Consider the following 25670-nt stretch of genomic DNA (forward strand, 5'->3'; position numbering starts at 1 on the left):
CATCCTCCCATTCCCATCTGGCGCCTCCAACCAGACCTCTTGCTTGACGCGACATTCCGAGACTCCTTGCTTACGCAATCAGCCCAATACTTTGAACTAAACACTGGCACGGCGTCCTCTCCCCAAACCGAGTGGGATGCTTTCAAATTGGTGACACGGGGGCTCTGCCTGGGAACACAGGGACACATGAGACGCCAAATTGAGCGAGACCTGACACGACTGGAATCGGAACTACTAGACCTCGAAGGCCCCGCGGGGGGAGGTGCAAACACCCGACTGACTGCAGCTAAGGCGGAACTGGACCGCCTACTAGACCGTCTGAAAAGCGTCAACTTTGCGGCGCACTCTGCTCGGATCCACAGGCAGGGTGACAGACCGGGAAGATTGCTGACCTGGCTGATCGCACGGGAAGACCGATCGGCTCCGATATCGACCATACAAGCCGGTGATGGCAGGTCATTATACTCTCAGCGCCAAATACACGAGGCATTCACGGATCATTACACAGGCCTATACCGCTCTCGACTCCGTGTCCCATTGCCTGCCATTATGGACTATCTCTCTGCCATACACTTACCTACCCTGATGGCGGCACAACAGGATGACCTCGGAGCACCACTGGATCCCGAGGAACTCCGCGACACCATATTAAACCTCTCGAACGGCAAGACTCCGGGACCGGACGGCTTGCCGGCCGAGTTCTATAAGGCCGCCTCTGACATCCTGATCCCACACCTGGTGAAGATGTACTCCGCGGCTGTCGATGACTTCACCCTGCCCCCGACCCTTAATGAAGCGACGCTTGTCTCCTTACTCAAGCCTGGCAGGAATGGCGCGCAGATGGGCCCTTACCGCCCTCTCGTAATTTTGAATACTGACTACAAGATTCTTGCCTCCGCACTGGCCCGCAGGCTGGCCTCTATAGTCCCTGCGTTGGTGCATCAAGACCAAAACGGGTTTGTACCGACGAGACACACATCCCACAATATCAGACGGCTATTCCGCTTGCAGGAATACGCCACGAGAAAATGACCACGAGCAGGGTGCCTTGTACTCGCCCTGGAGAAGGCTTTTGACTCGGTGGAATGGCCCTACCTGCGAGCGGTGTTGGAGAAGTTTGAGCTGGGGGATGACTATCTGATGATGGTCGGCCTCTTATACCGTAAGCCAACAGTCCGAGTCCGCACTGGGGCATTGCTCTCTGACCCCATTCGAGTGCAGAGGGGCACCAGACAGGGTTGCCCACTGTCGCCCCTGCTGTTCTCCCTGGCAGTGGAGCCCCTGGCCGTGATGCTCCGGTCGCAGGGAGCTGACTGGGGAATACCATTGGCGGACGGACTGCATGTAGTGTCCTTATATGCTGACGACCTACTCTTATACGTCAAGGACCTCAACAACGTCCCAGAATCCCTCACTACCATCTTCGACACCTTTGAGGAAATGTCGGGATTACGAGTAAACTGGGCCAAATCGGGGGCCTACTCCTTTAGCCCGGACGTTCCCGAATGTGACATACACATCGGAGGTGGGAGATTGCAGTGGTACCCCAGCACATTCAGGTATCTTGGGATACACATCTACCGAGACCCAATGGACATCTTGGAAGGCAATCTGATGAGGGCGATCGCCTCTACCAGGGCACAGGTGGGGTTCTGGAACACACTACCGCTCAATGTCCCTAGTCGCATAGCATTAGCTGAAATGATAGTACTGCCGCGGCTGTTATACTATTTTGAGAACATACCCACATATGTCCCTACTCGGGTGTTCCGAGATCTCGAAGTTCTGCTACCAAACCTGATCTGGAACAAAGGTCGACCTCGGGTTGCATTGATGAAACTCTACATGCCCACTGCGGAGGGCGGACTCGCAGTTCCAAACATGGAATTATATTACCTGGCAGCACAAATGCAGTGGGTGTCAAGCTGGCTAGGCGGTAAGAACCTGAGCGACACGGCCACAGATACCACCGTTTGGTCCCTGTTCCAGGTTCAAATACTGTTCCATCCACTGACTCGGACTCCCCGACCACCGCAACTACTGCTCGCAGTGGCACGCAAATGCTTCCTCCGCTGCCTACGTCTGACACGGACAACGACGCCATATGCGCCGATATTGCCACTGTTAGGCACCCTGATGACTGCGGGGACCCTGACCGCTGCACAGTTAGATAGCTGGAGCACCGCGGGAGTTGACACGATGGGCGGCCTTTACTCTGACGGCGCCCTCCTGCCCTTTGCAGCCCTGGTAGAGGATGCGTCCCTCCCGGCTGGACAGTTCCTAACACATGCATCCCTCGTCCACGCGTTGACCACCGCTTGGGGGGACATGTCTAGTGAGCCACCAATACACCACTTCATACAGTACTTGCATGTCATGAGCAACGGCACTCACATTAGTCATTGGCTAACACAAGCACTCCTACATACACTCCCGGCGACTGTGCACTTAAGGGACAAATGGGCGACAGACAGAGGGCGGGACTGGACAGACAAAGAGTGGGCTATGATCCTGGCTGGTCCGGTGAACATCCCCCGCAGTCCTCGCTTTAAAATCATACAATTTTATATACTGCACCGCGCATATCTCACCCCTGACAAGATAAATAAATACTTTTCAGTGACAGACACTGCCTGCGGCCGCTGCTCTCTCATAGGCGCGGATCTCCTCCACATGCTCTGGCTCTGTCCTGCCCTCCAGCAGTACTGGGACGGAGTGACCATGATACTCCGACATTGCACTAGGGAACAGGTACCGTACACGTGGGAAGCCTGTATATTGGGTTTGTATAAGCGCACGCACCTAAATAGGGTCCAGACTAGATACTGGGATCTTGGACTTATCACAGCCAAAAGACTACTTACCAAGAGATGGAAGGCAGCCACACCCCCACACCTCCGACACTGGTGTCTGTCGCTGACAAACTGGGCACGGGCTGAGAGCTCTGTCCTAAAGCGGGAAGAGACAGCTAGGCTCAGAAAATTCCCCATCGCACAACAATGGGAGGACATACTGCACTCCTTCCTGCAGAAATGTACGGAACAGGGAATTACGTGAAGGACCCTGTGCTGCCACCCCTCCTTTCCGATACGGCACCTTAATACACGCACATGCTGTATCACACACCTTCCTGTCGCCGTCAGGCTCAGCACACTGTCTGCCTTGTACTCTCCTGTCTCACACTAACGATCACCTGCCTCACTCCCGGATACGCACCGTCACATGAGACACTGCGAAGGAGCCTGAGCCCCGCACCGGAATGCCACACCCGCCGACCGCTCATGGGCCCGCCCCCCCTAATGGCTCCACTACACAACCGATTTGCCCGTCCCGAACCCCGGCCCCCCCGCCTGCCTACCCCGCGAGACACGACTGACAAGCTGACTCGGATTCCCACTCCCTCGACGCTATGGCAAACTCTACACATACCTGCCCCTACCCGCCTCCTGTATAGTCCATGTCCCTGTTTCGTAGTTAGTTGTTGATTTGGTTTCATCTTACCCTAGACCATGTCCGTACACATACGACTTCATACTTTACATCATTCTGCGCCACGGTACACCCTTGGGTGTGACAACCGAAGCTGGGGCACCTCGCCTGGGCACTGAGGTGCAGAACAACTCTTTCCACCGGAATAGGTACATCAGGAAGTTACACGCCCCAAATGCGCTTAGTCGCCAAATACCCTCAACGCTCCTTCATATGACGCCCAGCCCGTCTGAATGCCGACCCGCACAAAGGCAATCACAATTGACGCACATTAGACGTGACAGGCACGGCTACCACCACTGCCACTGATGAGGGTAGATTAGGCACATCCACTTTGATCCACTGACTCCATACAGGAAAACCCACAGACCATGCACTTACCAGACACTAAATGTATACATGCCAAGGTGTAACGTGTAGTACTAGTATACGCTGCCGGACCCCAGGGTTGCCGGACTTTCAGCTGTGTTCATTTACTTTATGTACTACGAGGTGCTTTATATGCAGCTGGCCCGGCTGGGTTGTAAGCTATAATGCTGTGTACACTGTATGTTGGACAATAAAGGTCTTTAAAAAAAAAAAAAAAAATAGGTGGTTGTTCATAGTTTTCTCAAGCATAATGCGCGTGACCCAGTCCTGTAGGTTAAAATTGGCGTGTTTAGCAGGTTGGTCCGAACTTGGCTCGTGAGGACGGGTTCCATCGTGGGTACATGCTGATACAAAAATTTAAAAAGGGCGCAGTACATAGTGGTGAAGGGCGATTGGAAAACGGGTAGTCATTTATGCCGTGTGTGGTTCAAAATCGGCGCAGTGCGTACAATTAAACAAAAGTGCGTCAACACCAACACACCTTATCCACTAAGAGTGAGCTGTATTAGAGTGTGCAATGGTGTTAATAAGTTAATCTATGTCTGTGTAAACTGAGTACAAGTATACAGACCCATTTTGGCTTGCTTTTTGGCCAATCCTTTTCGTTGTTTTGTCTTGTGTTTTGTGGGTCACAGCTGTGCCCACTTGTTATTGACTGTTTCTTAAACGCTACTAATTGAAAACTATTATGAAAATAAATTCTTGTCCGGCTGGACAAAAGACATACTTTCTATCTAGTGTATGATTATCTCCCCTTGTTTATTCTTTTAGAATAGGGACCACTGTTCTCTATAACATGATACTACCCAAGGTCCCTACCGAATTACCTTTGGGTTCCCTTGTCCTTGTATAATAGTACTTAGCGCAATCGCTGGATTGCAAGGGATTGGAAAATCCTTACCCCTTTTCACAAGTGGGTCCACCCCATGTAACCCCTCCTTCCTTGTCCTCACTAATACTCCCTGGTACGTTCCCCTTGTTAGGCATGTCCGACCACCCACCTTTGTACACCCTTGAATACATTAATAAAATCTTAGGAGGTCCTTCCCTGTTATCAGATTCTGCAGAAACACCCTCTGAGCCGAGCTTTTCTCTAGGAGATGACTTGGAAAAATGAAAGAAAAAAGAAGTACGCATGATACTCATGATCAAACTATTGACAGACTACTTAAAAGCCAACATAATTCCAGTCGGACTTCAAGTCCGAAACGTTCCGGGTGTCTTTACCAATAACCCCAAATATTTGAACGGCTTTACTTATATCAGCACCACATGTTCCAGGCACTGGATGGTGCTTGGGATAGACATTGCTATGGAAGAATTGAAAAAACTAAACATCGAGATCTCTGATTTAGAAAAACAAATCACAGACAAAAATACCACCCGACGCAAAAAAACTTTTGGAACAAATACAAAAAACTGTCAAGGTGGTCCTTTTTCTCCCCCCTTTTTTCCTGTGTGTATCTTACCTTGTCCCTGGTCATTTTAAATGTAAAGTAAATGTAAAAAGGCACAGCATATTACTGTCAAGATTACAATGTATAATTCTATTGTCCTGAAGATGATGCCTTGTATTTAATAGTGATTCAGAAAAGGGGGTGGTGATGAACAGAGTGCCTGAATTAAGCAGACCACTCTTACCCAGTCCAAAGATCAGGGCTTGATCCATCACCGTTTTTTAGCTCACTGCACCATCCCAGCTCAGAACTTGGCTATATGCAAATTAGTCTGTTCCTGTCCCAGTGCATGATGGGAACAGGGCAAACCAAACTACCAAGCCAATTCTTGTACTGGGAAGGAAACAAGCTTCCGGGGACCGGTTTCTGCCATTTCAGGCGTCGTCGGCCCGGCTTGCTTGAATCCTGATGGTGCAATGAGCAAGGGACTTACATCTGAGTATACCCTTCCACGCTTATGGTGGACAAAATGATTCAGAAAAGGGGGTGGTGATGAACAGAGTGCCTGAATTAAGCAGACCACTCTTACCCAGTCCAAAGATCAGGGCTTGATCCATCACCGTTTTTTAGCTCACTGCACCATCCCAGCTCAGAACTTGGCTATATGCAAATTAGTCTGTTCCTGTCCCAGTGCATGATGGGAACAGGGCAAACCAAACTACCAAGCCAATTCTTGTACTGGGAAGGAAACAAGCTTCCGGGGACCGGTTTCTGCCATTTCAGGCGTCGTCGGCCCGGCTTGCTTGAATCCTGATGGTGCAATGAGCAAGGGACTCACATCTGAGTATACCCTTCCACGCTTATGGTGGACAAAATGATTCAGAAAAGGGGGTGGTGATGAACAGAGTGCCTGAATTAAGCAGACCACTCTTACCCAGTCCAAAGATCAGGGCTTGATCCATCACCGTTTTTTAGCTCACTGCACCATCCCAGCTCAGAACTTGGCTATATGCAAATTAGTCTGTTCCTGTCCCAGTGCATGATGGGAACAGGGCAAACCAAACTACCAAGCCAATTCTTGTACTGGGAAGGAAACAAGCTTCCGGGGACCGGTTTCTGCCATTTCAGGCGTCGTCGGCGCGGCTTGCTTGAATCCTGATGGTGCAATGAGCAAGGGACTCACATCTGAGTATACCCTTCCACGCTTATGGTGGACAAAATGATTCAGAAAAGGGGGTGGTGATGAACAGAGTGCCTGAATTAAGCAGACCACTCTTACCCAGTCCAAAGATCAGGGCTTGATCCATCACCGTTTTTTAGCTCACTGCACCATCCCAGCTCAGAACTTGGCTATATGCAAATTAGTCTGTTCCTGTCCCAGTGCATGATGGGAACAGGGCAAACCAAACTACCAAGCCAATTCTTGTACTGGGAAGGAAACAAGCTTCCGGGGACCGGTTTCTGCCATTTCAGGCGTCGTCGGCCCGGCTTGCTTGAATCCTGGTCAATTTAAATGTAAAGTAAATGTAAAAAGACGCAGCATGTTACTGTCAAGACTACAATGTATAATTCTATTGTCCTGAAGATGATGCCTTGTATTTAATAGTGGCATCGAAACGTCATCGACACCAATACACCTTATGCACTAAGATTGAGCTGTATTAGAGTGTGCAATGGTGTTTATAAGTTAATCTATGTCTGTGTAAACTGAGTACAAGTATACAGACCCATTTTGGCTTGCCTTTTGGCGAATCCTTTTCGTTGTTTTGTCTTGTGTTTTGTGGGTCACGGCTGTGCCCACTTGTTATTGACGGTTTCTTAAACGCTACTAATTGAAAACTATTATGAAAATAAATTCTTGTCTGGCTGGACAAAAGACATACTTCCTATCTAGTGTATGATTATCTCCCCTTGTTTATTCTTTTAGAATAGGAACCACTGTTCTCTATAACATGATACTACCCAAGGTCCCTACCGAATTACCTTTGGGTTCCCTTGTCCTTGTATAATGGTAACTATAACACTTCACACATTTTCTCTAACGATTGGCTTGGGTTTGTAGCCTATCTACTGAAAGTGAGCGAAGTAAATCTGTTTGACTCTGTGGAACAAACTGTGGATCATTGTGCAATAGATTGATTTCTCACACAAAGTCTTTGGATTTTTCCGAAGCGTTTTATTTCTATGAGAAATGGCTGAGAATGGGCCACAACTGAAACTGGCCAAAGGGTCACTAGAGCCACTATTAGCTGTCGCGTGGATTCTGCTAGTAAACAGAACTATGTCTCGGGATAATAGGACGTCAGACTGTGGGGACTGAGTCTCTCTACCACATCTGTACCTGCAGGCCCAAATCCGACTAGCGCACAGTGCCTCGCTTGAAATCCTAATCTTCCCAGCATAATAGGCTCCATCGAGTTCCAAAGAGAACGGTGGAAACAGGTCATCACCTTTTGTTTCTCACTCATTCATGCCCATAGTAAACAAAAGAAAGAAACAAACAGATACAGTTACAATATTTATTGAACCTATCATAAGGGCCCATTATGATGGCGGGCGGATTGCCCCCACCAGGCTGGCGGTGGCCACCCCCAGCCTGGCGGGGGCAATCCGCCCGCCATCATCTCCCGTTTTCCCCCCTGCCATATTAGTATGGCGGGGGGGACCTCGGCGGACGGAAAGACCGTCCGCCGCTTTTCCGCCCCGGTCGCAAGGCGACCGGGGTGGAAAAGGAATAATATGGTGGTGGTGTCCAATGGACACCGCCAGCCATATTATGATGTGTGGCCAGAGGTGCATTTCCGCGGCGGCGATGCCGCCACGGAAAGGCAGGCGGTCTTTGCTTTGGGGGCCCCCTGCGGGCCCCCCTGGTGAAGTCTGAGGTGGTGGGTGCAAAGGGGGGGGTACCTGTGGTACCCCCCAGCATTTGCATACACCAAGCAGCAGGCACTGCGCGGTGCCTGCCGCTTCGTGTATGCAAATGCGTGCATTCTTTTTTAAGTTTGTGGCGGGCGGTGCAGTGAGCACCGCCCGCCACAATGTTAAATATAAGGATCGCGCCTGCCACAGTGGCGGGCGCATCCTAATGCACATATCGGGACCCCCGCCCTTTAGGCGGGCGGTCCCGTTTACCGCAAGGGTGGCTGGCGGGCAAAGCCCGCCCGCCATCCTAATGAACTCCATAGTCTTTTATGAAGCAATTGTCCTGCGATTAGAAAATAAATACAACTAAGCAAAGTAATCAACATTACTGGCAAACTGTATACAATGAATAGCTCTATCATGGCAAATGATAGATCTGTCTAGGCATATCCTCACTGTGTGAGCATATGGACATTATAGGTGATCTCTGAGACCAGCAACAGACCCCCTCCCTGGTGTAGTTAGGTGGTCGGCATCATGAGAGTAAACTCAGTTTACGCCAGGCTGCTGCATGCCTTCATTCAAAGACCAGCCTCTCTGCCAGAATTCTTCCCTCTGCTCCCACGGAGACAAATCACAGTTCATATAATAAAACAAATGTGTTGAGAAACTACTGTGTTGGGAAGCTGCAGTTATGCCACCGTGTTATGTTCAGAATGTTAGGAGCTGTTCCTAAAACAAACAAAGAGAACAATGAACCAAGTTGTTGTGCATAATCAGGCAACCTTGTAGATGTGTAGAGTGAGGAGTTCCCGAATAACAAACAACAAGGTACAGCATGTTTCCAAAACAATGTCGCAAAACAAATGTATTATGTGTGGCTGTGCAGTGCAGAGGCAGCCTAAAACATCTAATAAGTAAAACTAAGGGAGAACCAAATTGGGCCAGAAGGGGAATGAGTACACCCTCTCATTCGTTGGGAAAGCAACTTGCTGATAGCAAAATGATAAAAATTGCAAGCTAAGCACATTCAGTACAATGCTATTGCATTTAATAAACAGGAATATGAAAAACAATGATTAAAAATGGAACTGCAAATTTTGAAAAAAGGGGCCAAATTAGGTGTAGCTGGAGAGGGGGTGGCGGGGCAATATTTCTGCAAAAAGATTGATGTTTAGTGAATCCAAAACTGATTCAGTTTCCACAGACAATGATTCCTCATTAGCCACTTTTAAAAGCTCTAAAGAGCAGACATGATCCTCGTGATCAGTTGATACTGAGGAAGTAGCTTGTTGACCTGCATCTGTTTTATTACAGCCAGAGTTCGGTAATCCTGATGCTAAAGCACCTATCTCCACTTGATGGAGTGGCTCATACAATGCATCTTGAAGCAGCCGCAGGTTCATGGGACAACTCTGAAAATGGGTCATTATAGTACTCATGAACAGGTTCATATCCATAGGAAAAGACACACAATTGATGGACTGAATGCAGAAGAATTCAAAACATTCTCCCCTGTCAAGAGATCTGGGTTAAATCCATCATTATTTTGCTCACCATGCCACCCCAGTTTCGACCTGGCCATATGTAAATCAGTCTTGACCCTGTGCCTCATGGGAACAGTCCAGCACGAACTGCCAAGCCAGGTCCTCCCTGGACCGGAAACAAGCATCCTAGGACCGGGGGGGGGGCACACAAATCGACTTCACTCTGGCGGCGGCCCTACTTTGAGACATTCCATCGGGCGCTTGCCTGACTCTAAGATGGCGGCCGCTGGCAACCGTCGGATGAAGATCAGTGCCTTACCTGGCTCACTCTAACCTCGCACCAGCTCCCTGTTCAGCCTGCGATCTCCCCCTGCATTTCCAGCCTGCTACTTGGCCTAGACCATGGTCCGGGGATATCGACATTGCCAGATTACCTCACGGCCCTATAGAGCAACCTTGATCTGCCTCCGGACCTGATATGACCCTGACAACACCGATTCCGCGATATTGATCATGCCCTGGGGGTCCGTGGCCTCCACACACCACGTTGCCAGCGGCCACCAACGCCTGAAGGCTGGACCCAGCCCACACCAATGACTCTCGACGTGCTGCCTATGCACTCCGGCACGACCAGAAGGGCCACAGTCCATACCATCCCGCATCGGTCCTTACTTGCTGGTCGTCCTCCTATATGGCATTGCTGGCACCGACTAGCCACGATGCACTCCCCATGAGGCATTCCTACATTTGAGGCCGCATATCCCTCGCAGAATTTGCGCCTGGGGGTCCGACAGCCCTCACTTTGCCTTAACCCCCCCACTCAGTCACCTACAACTGGGAGTGCAGCAGCCTCATCCCAGACAGCTACTCAGGGGCCAGCCTCGTCCACACCCTATGCCGTCAAAGAAGACGATGAGCAAGCAGACGGGTAAAGTCTCGGATTATTTTCATTCTTTCAGACAAACGCCCGTGGCTGTGAGATGACGCAGGAGCCTCTGCAATGGTGATCACAAAAGCGGATTTGGCGGTTATGTTTAAAAGATTCCAAAAAGGAACTGTGCAATGACTCTACTCTACTCTTCCCACTCTACTCTTCTCCACTTTCCTGCTTCTGACCTTTGTCCTCACCTGTCCTGGCCCTTTAGTCCCCCCGTTTTATCTGTGAATTTTTCCCTCGTCATTTGAGATCTAGCTATTTTGTCCGACGCCCGATGGAGCTGCCTGGTTCAGCTATAGGGGAGACAGGGCGGGGATTCACTCCCTGGACGTCACCTACCCAGTCAGTTTTTTGACAGACTTCCTTTCATCTCTCTTGTCGTCTCCGCTCGCTTCCTCGCTCTTTCTATTTCTCTCCTTCTCTCCTCTCTCAATGTAGTGAGACTGACCTATTCTGTCTGATGCCCAATGGAGCTACCTGGTTTAGCTATAGGGGAGATGGGCCGTGGATAACCTCCTTTGGTCGTCACCTACCCAGTTGGTCTTTAGACAGACTTCCTTTCGTCTCTACTGTTTGTTCTCTTCCCCTATCTTCACTTTCTCACCTCCCCTACCCCGCACTACTTCCCCTCTACACTTCAAGTATCTCGTCTTCTACGCTCTTGCAATTGTTTGTCTAGCAACTGATGTAATTTGGAACTGATGTAATCTTGTAATTGTCATTTTTGTGGAACCTCATGCAAAGCGCTCTGATACCTCCGGGTCTAGCCAGCGCTTTATAAAACTCTTGAATGAATAAATAAATAAATAAAGCAAAAGACACACAATTGATGGACTGAATGCAGAAGAATTTAAAACATTCTCCCCCTGTCAAGAGATCGGGGTTAAATCCATCATTCTTTTGCTCACCATGCCACCCCAGTTTAGACCAGGTCATTTGGAAATCAGTCTTGACCTTGTGCCTAATAGGAACAGTCCAGCCCGAGCTGCCAAGCCAGGTCTTCTTTGGACCAGAAACAAGCATTCTAGGACTGGTTTCGGGTTTCACTTCTCTTCAGCCAGGATAGCTTGGACCAGAAACAAGCTTCCTAGAATTGGTTTTGGGTTTTCACCCCTCTTCAGCCAGGATAGCTTGATTCCAGTGGCACAGTGAGCCCAGGACCCACGTCTGGGCATACCTGGCGCACTTAGGGCGAGAAAGCAAAAGACACACAATTGATGGACTGAATGCAGAAGAAATCAAAACATTCTCCCCCAGTCAAGAGATCTGGGTTAAATCTATCATTCTTTTGCTCACCATGCCACCCCAGTTTAGACCTGGCTATATGCAAATCAGTCTCGACCCTGTGCCTCATGGGAACAGTCCAGCCCGAACTGCCAAGCCAGGACCTCCCTGGACCGGAAACAAGCATCCTAGGATCGATTTCAGGGTTCCCTCTTCAGCCAGGATAGCTTAACTCCAGTGGCACCGTGATCCCAGGACCCACACCTGGGCATATTTGGTGCACTGAGGGAAAGAAAGCAAAAGACACACAATTGATGGACTGAATGCAGAACAACCCAAAACATTCAAAACGATGGATTTAGGCCCAGATCACTGTACTGGGGTGAAAGTATGACATTGTTCTGCATTCTGTCCATCAATTGTTGTTTTTGCATTTGTCGAGTGGGACGGGTAAGGCCAGATGTGCGACCCGTGCTCTCCATGCCACTGAAGTCAAGCTATCCAGGCTGATGAGGGCAGAAAGCCCAAAACCGGTCCTAGGATTCTTGTTTCCATTCCAGGGAGAACCTGGCCTGGCAGTTCGGGCTGGACTGTTCCCATTGGGGGCAGGGTCAAGAGTGATTTGCATATGGCTGGGTCCAAACTGGAATGGCATGGTGAGTAAAAGAACGATGGATTTAGGCCCAGATCTCTGTACTGGGGTGAATGTGTGACATTGTCCTGCATCCTGTCCATCAATTGTTACATTGAATCATTTGCTCGAAAGGCAGATGGAAGAGGCTGCTCAGCAGAAGTATCTTGCACCCCTTTCAACACAAAGGGCAGGTATGGTTTACAGCTATCTCTTCTTGATGGCTTAATTGCTGTCTAGCAAGGTTCCCTCCCAAGACGAATTGTTAACATGTATATTATTATTGAAAGGAAGCCCTCAGACTTAATTTCCGGTAAAGCATTTAGCTCAGTGTTTACAAAGATGCTGGTTCAAACAAGAATTTATGAGTATTTGAAGTGAGGCTATAGGAATACTCTGTTACAAGCCTCAATGAATCCTCCGGAAACATTCAACTCCCAATTAGTAAGAGTGCAGAGAGGACATAGTCATTTCCAGTTATAAAAATTGCATCAGAATATATCCCAAATATCCCCATTTCAGATGTTTTCAGGCCAATTCACTAAGTCTTGTATGTGTACGTAAAAGAGTACTAAAGACCTATTACCATATGTACCACAAAATGCTTTAGTGTACGTATGCCTCATGGTGTGTAATAGTCCAAGATACTTCTTCTTAGGGACTTTTCGAGGTAGATTATGAAGAATGCAATGCTATCTGAAGCTACATGAAACTCAAGATATGCCTTTCTGTTAGCCAGACAAAAAAAGATGGCATGCCTGAACATTGGATGTGGGTCAGGACGTATAGGGTAGACGTTAGTTATTTAAAATACACAATAAAATTGACCTGGATTCAAAAGCAGTACAACACTTCCGCAAACTTCCAATGCACACATTACATCTTTCGTTTATTCTCGCAATATCTTAGTAAAAGAATAAGTGGCAACATTAAATTCACCTGTTTTGTTGATGACAGGGAGATTCTGGTGGCCCTCTGAACTGCCAAGCAGATGATGGCAAATGGGACGTTCATGGCATTATGAGCTTTGGTTCAAGTACGGGTTGCAACACTGCTAAAAAGCCCACCGTCTTCACTCGCGTCTCCGCTTACATCGACTGGATCAATGACGTGAGTAGACACTTCTTATCTTCATGTAAACAAGGCGTCATGTGGATTTCAACATTAGTACATAGTATGTGTTGCACTTATAAAGCTAGCATGCCGGTTGTGGAGAATGGATGTACATTGCACTAAGCTCTTCATAATTTGTTTTCTATATCTAATATATCCAGTACAATATAGAATATGTACGGTGAATACAGTGTATTGCTCATCATGCAGATAGAAAAACTCATGATTATTATACTAAAGAGAATGGATCTTTGCTATGGAAGAGCTAAAAATCATGCCAATCACACAGTGGGATTTGTAGAGAGAAATTGTATAGGGCAATTCATCTCCTCACTTTAGTGTTGGGACAATATTGAACCACAAAGATTCTGTTAAAAATAGTACAAAAGTACCAATGATCTTCCAAGAGAATATCATGATACTTACACCATGTAGTGGATGGTAGCCATTATGGCCTGCACTAGAAAATGTGGGGCAGGATACTGTTTGAGATACAGTGGCCAAGTAGGGTGTCCTCAGAACCAGATGGATTAAATTGGATGGAACTCTGGCTCCCACCTGCAACGTTTTGATTGCAACCAGACACATCCTTGCACCAGCACCACCATCCAATGACCGATCTTATTTCTGGTGATGCTTGGTTAGGTTCCAACAGTGTGTCATCTGGCAGTGAATGATAAGAATAGGGAAAGGCTGGGATTATAAGGAGTTTGCATGAGGAACATTCCAATGCAAGCTGGCTTTACTGGCCTTTTGGGTTAATGCCATGATGCTCAGCACAGGGGTAGCGGAGTAAAGTAAGTCATCTATGGCAGATAAATAAAGAGAGCTGGTTCTCAGCTTTCGTTTGCTGTCATTTACATGCTACTGACCATTATTATTATTTGTATGTTGGAGCTCTTTGATGTGTAAGCTTTATAAATTCTGCTGAAAGTTGCGTTAAGTGTGATATATCTTCTGTTGCTACATGTCAGTGACGTATGATGTGTTACAGTCTGCTTTGGGCTAAGTAGGTGTGAGTTCCACTGCTAACTTCATAACTAACTAGCCTTCCAAAGCCATTGGTCAACCAACGAAGGAGACTAATAGCAGCTCTGTACACAGAGTCTTAGTACCCCATAGACATTGTTGCATTACAAGTAATTGTGGATTTGTAGTGTAGAGCTCTATATCCAGAGGTTTGAATGGAATGTACATCCTTAAGCTGCATATCCTGCTGTGGTCAAAGCTTTGGTTCCCAACATTGCTTGTAGTCTATATTAGTGCAAAAAAGTAATAAATAAAACGAACAAGGGCTATGTTGATAGAAAGACTCATTGCACAAGATATGCATACCATTACCAGCACCACTTATGATAAATAAATTATATTAAAACTTTCCCCTCTCTCTTTCCAACAGAAAATTACCTCCAACTAAAGTGAGAACATGCAGCACCCTGGTGTTTCTAAATGTCATGCATCATAATGGAATAAACCTAGACGATTTGTTGCATCTTTGTGTGATGAAGAAAAACACTGAGTGTTGTCATCATTTGAGACATTTTCCTTTAGTCCTGGAGCAGCCAGTGGTTACTGGGTATTATCTGTGGTGGGTAGTGTGGTTTACCCCCGCCCTTTCAAGCTTTCATGTAGGGTCATGAATCCCATTCGGATAAGCGTGTTACTCCCTTTGCACCCTGGACGCTTCAAAGGTGGTTCGATCGAGGAGTCAAGCGTTACTCCAAGGGTGATTGTGGATTTGGAAATCATGTACAGTATGGCACAAAAATAAAACACACACTTCAATGTCCAGCAAGAATCATTGTCTAGAAAATAACAGGTTAAGAAATACACAACAGTTACAATTATGATAAAGAGAAGAAGTCACAGAATTCTATCCTTTGAGAGGGCCCCAAACAGTTTTATTGCAAATTATGCTGTAGGATTCTCAAATAGGATGATAGGGACCTCGCTGGGCTGTATTATCCTATGGAAGCAGGTTTGTGTTCATGAATAACTGTAATATATTCAGAGTTTGGCAGATAAGGTACTAAGCCAAAAACATGGTGGTGTATCTTGACTGCAAATCCCGTGGTTCCTCATTCTATTTAGAATCAGAACTGCCATGTTTCTGTCAGTGGAGCATTCACTATCTCTGATAGCACACCTGATATTAGGACATCAGTCACTTTTTTTTACTGTAACTACCTGGGAAATCTGGGCTTGCCAAATATGAAAAGAGATGAATGACCATGCACCGGGAAAACTGCTTTGAAGGCAGAGTTCAAGGCCTTCCTGGCAGAGACCTCTGAATATGGTGAGCTGTACTCCACCAGGGCATCTGAGTATGTCCCTCTGCTGACTTGGCAGAACAGAACACAGCCTGGTAAACCTTAACCCCTTGGCTGCGGCTGTAATTCCGCCGCAGCGCTAGGGAGGAGGGGGGGCCGCGCGGCGCTCCTATGCTCGTGACAGAAACGCTCCGTCACGAGCCTCGGGCGCGCTGTGCTGATGACGGAGTGGTTCCGTCACGGTCCCGCCCGCTCAATAGAACGCGCCGCGCAGGCACGAAATCAGCGCCGTGCAGGCGCGCCGAGCGGGACGTGACGGTCCCGCTCCGCCGTCAGCACAGCGCGACCGAGGCTGGTGACAGAGCGGGTCCGTCACCAGCATGGGAGGGGTTAAAGAAGATCTTTAGTCCGTATCTTATCAGCAATAAGTTTGAGCAGGCAAGCAGAACACAAAGCCTCTATTTCTAAGAGCTCATGTGGACATCAGAAATCAGGCCCCTCCAAGAAAAATGACACGAATTTGACAGAGATTAACAGACTACTCAAGTGTCAAGAATTATTCACTTTTTAATTCCAACCCGAAGCTCGGCTGTTTGAGAGGCAGTGTTAATTGTCATATGCTTTTTAAGGTTCATAACATGGATATTTTGACACCGAGTACTGTAGACTGGTGACCGTTGCTCAGCAAGATCAGTTCTGCTATTGTTGAACCCACATGAAAAGCTAGAGCTACAAAGAATGAAAAAGGATTATAGAATTGAGTCTGTGATGCATTAATCAGATTGTTCAAGCCGGCTATGTTCTACTGGGATAATAACATCTTTGCACTGTAGTAATAAATGTAGGAATCTGTAAATTTTTTGTTTTCCAAATAATGTGTTAACTGCTCACATTTGATTACCCCTGCATGGTTCAAATATATATATGTATACATACTCAGACAAAAACTCAGGTTAAAGGGAACATTATAGTTAGGCTCAGATGTCAATAGATATTCAGCAGTTTTAGTTATCTGAGCCAACTATAACTTAGACCCCTGCAATACACTACTTATGACCTCAAATATTACATCACTCATGACATGGTCAGTGACATCACTGATGACATCTCAAATGACATCAATGATGACATCGTCCAGTGATTGTGAGTGTTTTTTCAAAGTTTATGAGCTTGAAAAATAAATACCAAAGTACCACAAAGACTAAATTAATATACTTTGTGTACTACTGAGTGATACTATTTCTAACATATATTATGTAAGTGACTGTTTTGTATCCGTTTGCAAGTGGCTTTATGGGTATGTAAGTGGTGTGTGAGTAGTATGAGTGAATAAGTAGGTGTGTGAGTAGCTGTATGGTTGAATAAATGGGTGTGTGAGTCCCTGTATTGGGGAGTGCTGTGAGAGTCGCTGTATTGATAGATGAGTGACTGTATAGGTGGGTGAATGTATGTGTGGGTGGCTCTATGGGTGTGCGAGTGGGTGCTTGAGTGGCTGAATCAGTGACTGGGTGTGTGAGTGGCTAAATGGTTGAGTGAGTGGGTGTGTGACTGGCAGTATAGGTGACACTTTTCTGCTTGAGTGGGTGTTTGGTTGAATGAGTTGCTGTGTAAGTGGATGTACTGGTAAGTGATGTTTGTGTGAATGTCTGCATGAGTGAGTGTATGGCTGTGTTCAGAGGTTGTATGTGTGTGTGAATAGCTGTGTAAGTGGTTGCATGGTTAAAATAATGGACAAGACACAGTGATGCAATCTTACTTAGAGGCTTGCACCTCCACGTTACAGAGGCAATAGGAACCCACCTCCTAGAATAATACCTGTCGTTTTGGGATTATGACTTACTCTGGGAATTCTGGGCAAGACTCAGAGAGGGAGGCCATCCAGGATGACATCTTTTTCCCACTTGTGTTGCCCTGTTGACAACCTTTGGGAAGTACAGAATAAAAATCACTACTTGGATCCTATGAAAGATTACATTCTACAACCCACCCACCAATAGTGTACTGTAATGTCGGAATAAGTTGTACCTATGATCAACTGGAGGAAGGAGGATTCCTGCGTTAGTCTTTTTTATGACGGGCAGTGTGGAAAATGCATATGGTTGATTTATTGTGAAGACATAGGGAAAAGAATTATGTATGCAATTACGCTACAGTACTTGATACCATATTATGAGTGTCAATACTGACCATTACATACGTGACATCTCTGGTTTCGTTGTTTGTTCGGGACAAACTGGCTGCTAGAACTATTTAGTCACAGAAGTTATTGCCCTTGATAGAGCGTGCAAGTCACCCGACTATAATTTATTAATGATCACTTGGGCCCATAATTCAATTCACCATATTTACTCAATCGGGTAACCTACCCTCTAATACCAGTCTATTAATCCCCCTGATTCCTATACCATCAACTTACCAATTCTTATCACTGGTACCTATCACCACAATGGATCAGGGAGTTGGTTGTAAAGATAGGTAAACAGTCAAAAATACCATAACATTTGCACTCATTTATAATAATCACAGACTCGAGAAGTTTTGAAAACCTTTATCTAATCTTCTTTGTACGTCATAAGCCAAAGGTTTACAGCAAGAAAACTATCAATAATCAAAATCAGGGAAAGTGTATAACTATGCAAAAAATATATTATGCCAACCATTTAGAATTCTAAAGGGAAGGTAAGAACAAGGAACATACTGAAATGAACTTATAGAAATTAGATTTGAAAGGATATTTTCTAAAGGATGGGAAAGATTAGGGACATGATAGAAGTCTCAGTATAATTGCTTTAAAAAAAAAGGGTGGATAAGAATAGGGAACACAATTTATAATGACGAAAATTGGGTAACCATGTAGCTATAGGGAAGGTAAGAAAGTGGAACACTCTAATAATTCAGAATAACTACTTTAGTTCTTCTAAGGGAGGGTAAAGAAAAGGAACATTCATGTTTTCATGAACAGTTCTTTATCTTCAAATCTAAAGGATAGGAGAAAATGGGTCATGCTAAAATAGCAAGAATCACGATTTGATTTTTTACCACAAAGGAGGGGGATAGAAATGGAACATATGCAATTATAACTTTAGCAAGATCCAGGGAGGGTAGGAAAAAGGACGCAAAATTGAACTATTTGTTTTCCCACGCAGATTTATATTTACCTAGAACGGTGTGAAGACCAACCCAGTAAAAAGGACAGAAGAAACCCCAAGGAATGCAGTTGCCAGTAGGCCAGCAGGTGCAGTGTGGAAAATCAGGACAGGGTAGACCAGATTAGGATCAGAACAGGACCACCGAAAGTTGAGACCAGCACCCGCAGTTCAGTTGCAACGCCTGCACTACTCCCTCTCTGCAGCTATCAGTCAGAACCCCGATTGGGTTATCAATTTCCCCAGCAAAGTGCTTTGCCAGCACTTAAGGTCCCAGAACCCCGATTGGGTCAGCGAGTCTTCTGACAGAGTGCTCCGCAGCACCTCTGTTCTCGATCAGCTATTGAGTGCGTTGGGTCAGTGACAGGTCAGCTATTCGGACAAGTCGGACAAATTCTCTAGCTAAACCTACGCTAGTTATACTGTTTTTCAGGTCAGTGTACCACCCCCCAATGTTGCAAGTGTAAGGATCCCCAATTTTGATTGGACAAGAGAGGAGGAGAGGTCAACACACCACCTAAATATTTGATACTTCAACTTTGAATATAAATTTTTACGTTCCCGCCCATCATTTTCAGGTTCACATTACATCTGCATTTCACTTCACAATGGTCGCTTTATTAATAAATACAATGTAATACAGCAGGTACATTCTGACTTCTTCCACCAAGGGGAGAGGTCAGCTTCCCAGGCGCATCTTGGCTGTGACGGTGTTGACTGGGTTTCAATGACAAATGACTTAAGCCCTCCTCTTGTAGAGTGCCGTGTGCAAAAGGATTTTCAAAATGGAATATTCCCGTCCCTCCGGCCCAAAGATTATGATACATGAAAAGTAAAAGGAAACCAGTTTTAGAACACAGAATAAATGAATACCCTGTACACCATGAATCTCTACAGTACTCCCATTACTTTATAATAAACTATAGCATTAGGATTAAGCAGAACGAACAGCTTAGCGAAAGCAGCGATGCAAGCTTCTCGCATGTGAGAACACAAAGCAGCCATCTTAGCTCTAATGCACAGATGCGAACAGCTTCCCTCCAAAACTGCGAGTACGTCACGTCACATGGGTATGACTGACACATGCGCAGTAGAAATTCCAGCGTAGCAGCAGCCATTTTATTCGCAAGCGTATTAGGATTAGAAAACACATAAGCAAGCTTCACTCGGACACCCAGGAAGTAAGGGAAAAGGAAAGTTTAGTAAGACAAACATGTTGGTTGCCTTTTAATACTATTATTCGAGGTTCATGAATGCAAGCAAGTCGCTTTAAGTGCGAATCCTTGCTCCATTAATCCCCTCTTTGATGATATTTTATATCATCAAAATTAATGGAACCAGATGCCAACTTTTCACATTTCACCCATTTCAATCTCTTCAAACTTTCTATTTAGCTTTTTCTCAGCATTTTTATCAGGAGGAGAATTGTTCATCTTTTTGTAAATCTGAATATTCAATTCTTCTAATTCGAGCTCTTCGACATTTCTTTTTACTCCTCGCCTATTCACAGAATATTTCTTTTTGTGTTTTCGACATTTGCAGCAAATTATTATTATGAATACTAGTAGACCTATTCCCGCTATTGACATCAGTATTTTGCTCACAAGACTCTTGCCTAAATTAGAAAACCAACTACATACGGCGGAGAGACCATCAGTAAGTCTCTTCCATGCACTGTCAACCTCCAGTGGTTTAAGCTCTTTTTCCAAATTTGTAATATTTCTCAAATACCTTTTAATTTCCACACTCTTGTCTGGTATGTAAGTGCAACAAAGTTGCACTTTCAACATTCAGCAGACTCCGCCCTCTTTTGCCAATAACGTGTCAAGAGCAAGTCGATTTTGTAAAACCATTGATCTGATCGAAACCAATTCGGTATTGACCATCAGGAAACCTCCAGCAGTGTAAGTGGATAACCGATCCACTACTGTAGACAATTTGCAAATTCTGTGTGTATTCAGAGCCACTCCCACTGTAGGTATCAATGCACTAAAAATATCATATACTATTTCACCAACACTTTCTCTTTTATTACGTACTAATTCATTAGTTCTTTCGTTGCTTCCAGTGATTTTCCCCGCATGGTATATCTTTGGGAAGACAATACCAAAATAACAGCTCCCATACCAATGGTCAGGCAATTTGAAATAAGCCTTGTTCCCACATATATAATAAATTCCAGGAAACACAGGCTCTGACCCATCTTTGAAACCCCAACCCCCAATTACCTTGTAATTGTGTTTTCGCACTCACTGGAACCAATGAATATATTGTTATAATAACTGGTTCTTTCTCTGTGAAGACAAAGTTTCCCCTTCTTTTCGAAATCCAGCAACATAGCAGCATTAGCCCCACCATTTGAGGTGCTCCCTATGCTTTCAGCCCATTTAGGAGTTTTCTGATTCTTGTCATTTGCTTTCTTTTGGAAACTTTCTCTTCTTTTCTCTACCATGTTCAGAAACATTTTCTCTTTTTCGTGTAATAAACATGTTAGGTTATTCTTGTGTGCGTCATCTATGTTTATTTTACCTACAGTTAGAAAATATTCACTCATTTTATTATAATGTAGTCCTTCCTCATCTAGTGCTTCCAAGTCTACTTTTGTCTGTCTAAGGCTAAGTGCTCTTCCTGGTGTATCTACTCTTTGTGGTGTCTCTCTAGTTTCTTCTGTGTCTTTTGGCAATTGATTAGTAGGGTACAGGTTTGTGTCTTTACTCATCATGTAAGGAATAGCTATTGTTAGTCCTATCCAAAGAATAAGTACTATTGCTATACTACATAAACATACTTTACAGCATGTTTTTAAACAACCTCGTTTCGGTCTTCCATTAACAGAAGAATCAGCCATTTTGACTTAAAAGAGATTCGACCCCTCTTTGTAACTTTACACAGTTTCTTTACCCTGTGTGGAATTTTCAGGTCGGTCTCACTTCTTCATCAGTCTGGTCAGTAATCAATTCTTCATCACTCTCGTCACTTATTTCCAGGTTTTCAAAGTCTTCCAACACAAAATAAGTCCATTCAGGGCTTTTATATTTATTATTTAGTCTTTTTATTCGGGGACTCCTTCTTCTGGTTTGTATCACTGATGGTTCAGCTTGACTTGAGACTTCATTCACCTGTTCAGGTTCTTCGTTGATTGTCTTTAGTCGCAGTCTCAGTCTTTTGACAAATCTAGGCAGCTTGTCTCCTTTTCTGAGTCTTTTAACTGGCACTGTGTATTGGCCCTCTTCAAATGCTCTTTTATTTTCATTCAGTTGTGGCACATTGGTTTCAAGATCGTCTTCTGTTTTCTTCCCTAACTGACTAGGTCCAGGTCTTATTTCTGCTTCTTGTGCCTGGTCTCTAAACTGGCCTTGTTCAGGTATATGCTGGATTTGGCTTTGGTTTATTTCGTTTTCTTCTTCCTGAACACAATTGTCTATTTCTATCTGATCAAGCTCTTCGAGCTTTTGATTTTCTTCCGCTTGAACCTCTGGCCTAATTTCTATCTGTCCCTCTTCTGGCTCAGGAGTTTTCGGAGGTGTGTCGATTACCTGCTCTTTCCCTATCTTTTTTTTTTTTGTAATACTCTTTATTTAGGTTACAGACCAAAACGGCCAACAGTGTCGCACATAAGGGTTGGTAAGACGCACCAGAGATCAAGTACAGTGAATAGCATTTCAACAGTGGCATGGCACAAGCACAGTACAACGATCAATTACTTATAGCTCTTTCCCTATCTGATCCTCCTCAGTATCAGATTTGATTTGGATTTCGATGATCTGAGTATCTTTCTCTACACCTGTCTCGTCCTCACTCTCCAACTGTCTATCTAAATAGGTTTGTCTTCTTTTTTTCACAGGATCTATTGTCAGGTTGATTACTGAGACCCAATCACCTTGACTGGAGCTCGGTTGTTCCTCTTCAGCTGCTTCTAGATCAAGTTCTCGAGACCCTTCAGCTGCACAACCTTCCGCCTCAGTTTCCTCAGGTTCAGTCACTTTCTTCGTGTGACTGGCATGGATCCAATGTGGTACTCCTGCACGTTTCACAGCTGTGGTGGTAACCAGAATTACTTGTCGTGGTTTTCCCCACCTTGGTGCAAGGCAAGTTTTCTGAGTATGTTTCTTTATCACTACCCAATCACCTGGGTTCAGGTCATGTGCTGGTGTTGCTGATCTGGCGAAAGTGTTTTCCCCAACCTGGTGAGAGATAGAACGCACTTGGTCAGCCAGTTCTTTGCAGTATTCTAGCACCAAATCATCAGAAATGCTTATTAGTTTGTATCCTGGCACCCATGCTTGCCGCATTGCTCTTCCCATCAGTATCTCATGGGGACTCAAGCCTGTGTTCCGGTCTGGAATACTTCTGAGTCCCATCAAAACAAGGGGCAAAGCATCTGGCCATTCCATTTGAGTTGATTCACACATTTTCCCAAACTTGATTTGATTGTGCCATTCAATTGTTCTACCACTCCAGAAGCCTCTGGGCGATATGCACAGTGCAGTTTTTGCGTAATATTGAATGCTGCGCAAATTTGATGTATCACTTCACTATGGAAATGTTTTCCTCTGTCTGATTCAATTGTAACTGGAAAACCATACCAAGGTATAAGTTCCCTAAGTAACAGTTTAGCTACTGTGATGCTATCATTCCTGCGTGTGGGGTAGGCTTCCACCCATTTTGAAAACAGGCATACAATGACCAGTATGTACTTCATTCCTCGACAGGGGGGTAATTGAATGAAATCAAGCTGTAATCGTATAAAAGGGTCTTCTGCTTTTCCAATTTTTCCTAGCAACACTACTGTTTTCTTTCCTGGTTTAAATTGTTGACAAACCAGACACCTTTGGCAGAGTGCCTCTGCTATGTTTCTGAATTTCGAGTTGAACCATGCCTGTCTAAATATGCATATCATAGCATCTCTTCCCAAATGCGTGTCTCCATGTATCAACCTAGCCATAGGAGCAAGCAGACAGTCTGGTAACACAGGCATACCATCAAGGTAAACAATGACACCATCTTCAACCCTTCTCTGACAACCAAATGTCTTCCAATTTTCCTTCTCTTTTGGCTCTGCTGTGTCCTGTAAATCTCTCACCTCTTCCCAGGTGTTTATTCCTTCTAGCATCATAAGTTGGCAGCTGTTTCCGTTCACCCCAACCTTTTTATTAATAGCCATTTTGTATTTTGCACAATGTTGGGCTAACTGGTCAGCATATCGATTACCTGCTGTCACTTTGTCGTTGCCAGATTTGTGAGCAGCACACTTGACCACAGCCAATTATTTCGGTAACTGGATTGCTTCCAGTAAATCTTGTACATATTTTCCATTTCTGATTGGAGTACCCGAAGAAGTCAGAAACTCCCTTTGCATCCACAATTGGCCAAAGGCATGCACGACTCCATAACCATATTGGCTGTCACGATATATGGTTACTTTCCAGTTCTTTCCAAATGTACATGCTTTTGCCAATGCAACCAATTCAGCTACTTGTGCAGACTTAACTTCAGGTAAATAGGATGCTTCAGCTGGACCTCCCAAAGTGCACACTGAGTAAGCAGCACTTAGGTGTTGAACCTGGCCTCGTGGTGTGGTTCCCCCCGTTCCTCAGCACCCCATTAGCGTAGCCATGCACCCTGAGTTCCCTGGTCGTCCTGCTCCCTGTACGCCAGACCCCGTAACCGACGACCAGCCCCGCTTATCCCGTCCCACTCCCGGCTCCGAGCGCCTAGAACCTGCATGCCCCACAAGGCCCGGCAGCCATTTTCCCTTCCCGAGATCCCTGACTCCCTGGGCCTAGCGTGACCCCGGCCCTAGCGAAACTCAGACTCCAAGGCGCTCCAGTACCGGCTGGGGGGTAAAGGGCTCCCCGAGTGAGATAAGCCAGGGAGTTACGATGGCACCTCCGGCCTCCCCTGAGAGACTGGTTTCTATCACACCTCTGGCCTTCCACTGTGGGCCAGTTTCGATCGCACCTCTGGCCTCCCCGAGTGCTGGCTCCAGACCCTGCTGGGCGTCTGGGAATTCCCGGGCGCATCTTCAAAGGATCAAAGAGCCAACCGCCGGACCTCTCCAACGACCAGCCCCCAAGGCATGAGACCTCCGCCTGCGAGGGTCCGGACATCAAAGGGTCAATGGACTATATCAAGGCCCGCCCAACCACTAGCGGGCAGTTGTATCCTGGACAAGAAAGCCCTGCCGATCTGATTGCGGCTGACCTGAACGAGAACTGAACCTTTGAATCTCTGAGCCCTGCTGACGCTGACGCGGCTCCTTTCTCGTAACACGGAACTGAACCATCGGAGCCCTGCTGACGCTGTCGCGGCTCATCCTTGCAAAGACCGAACTAAGACCCCGGAGCCCTGCTGAAGCTGTCGCGGCTCGTCCTCTCAAAGACCTCGAGCCCTGCTGACGCTGTCGCGGCTTCTCAAGAACTTCTCCGGATCGAGCCCTGCTGACCTCGCCGCGGCCCGAGAAGTACTCTGGTCCGGCTGAACCATCGACGCTACCATCACGACCTGAGCCGACTCGACGTGAGTGAAGCAGCTAGTACGCCCATCATCTTCCGTATCCCCCAGCTCGAGGATTGAGAGCTGTGCGCAGGGTACGCTTCGTACGGGCCTAAAGACTAAAAGACTGTCCCGCTTCCCTCTTCCCGAATCCCTAAAGACTTCACGATCCCTCGATCGTTGTACATAAGAATGCTACTTCCTTTTCACTGTTTATAAAGAACTTGTTACTGAAAACCTACGGTGTGGT

General features: G+C 46.0%; 1 protein-coding gene across 1 annotated transcript in view; it reads left to right on the top strand.

Annotated features, from left to right (window-relative positions):
• Positions 1 to 15297, top strand: part of LOC144761920 (chymotrypsin-C-like) — a 52949-nt gene extending 37652 nt beyond the window's left edge. The window contains exons 5-6 of the mRNA XM_078647117.1: positions 13354 to 13506; positions 14909 to 15297. Coding sequence (XP_078503243.1) covers positions 13354 to 13506; positions 14909 to 14926 — 171 coding nt within the window. The 3' untranslated portion in view covers positions 14927 to 15297. The remainder of the gene's footprint in view (positions 1 to 13353; positions 13507 to 14908) is intronic.
• The last annotated feature ends 10373 nt before the right edge of the window (positions 15298 to 25670 follow it).

This window comes from Lissotriton helveticus, chromosome 6 (genome assembly GCF_964261635.1).
Source record: "Lissotriton helveticus chromosome 6, aLisHel1.1, whole genome shotgun sequence".
NCBI lineage: Eukaryota > Metazoa > Chordata > Amphibia > Caudata > Salamandridae > Lissotriton > Lissotriton helveticus.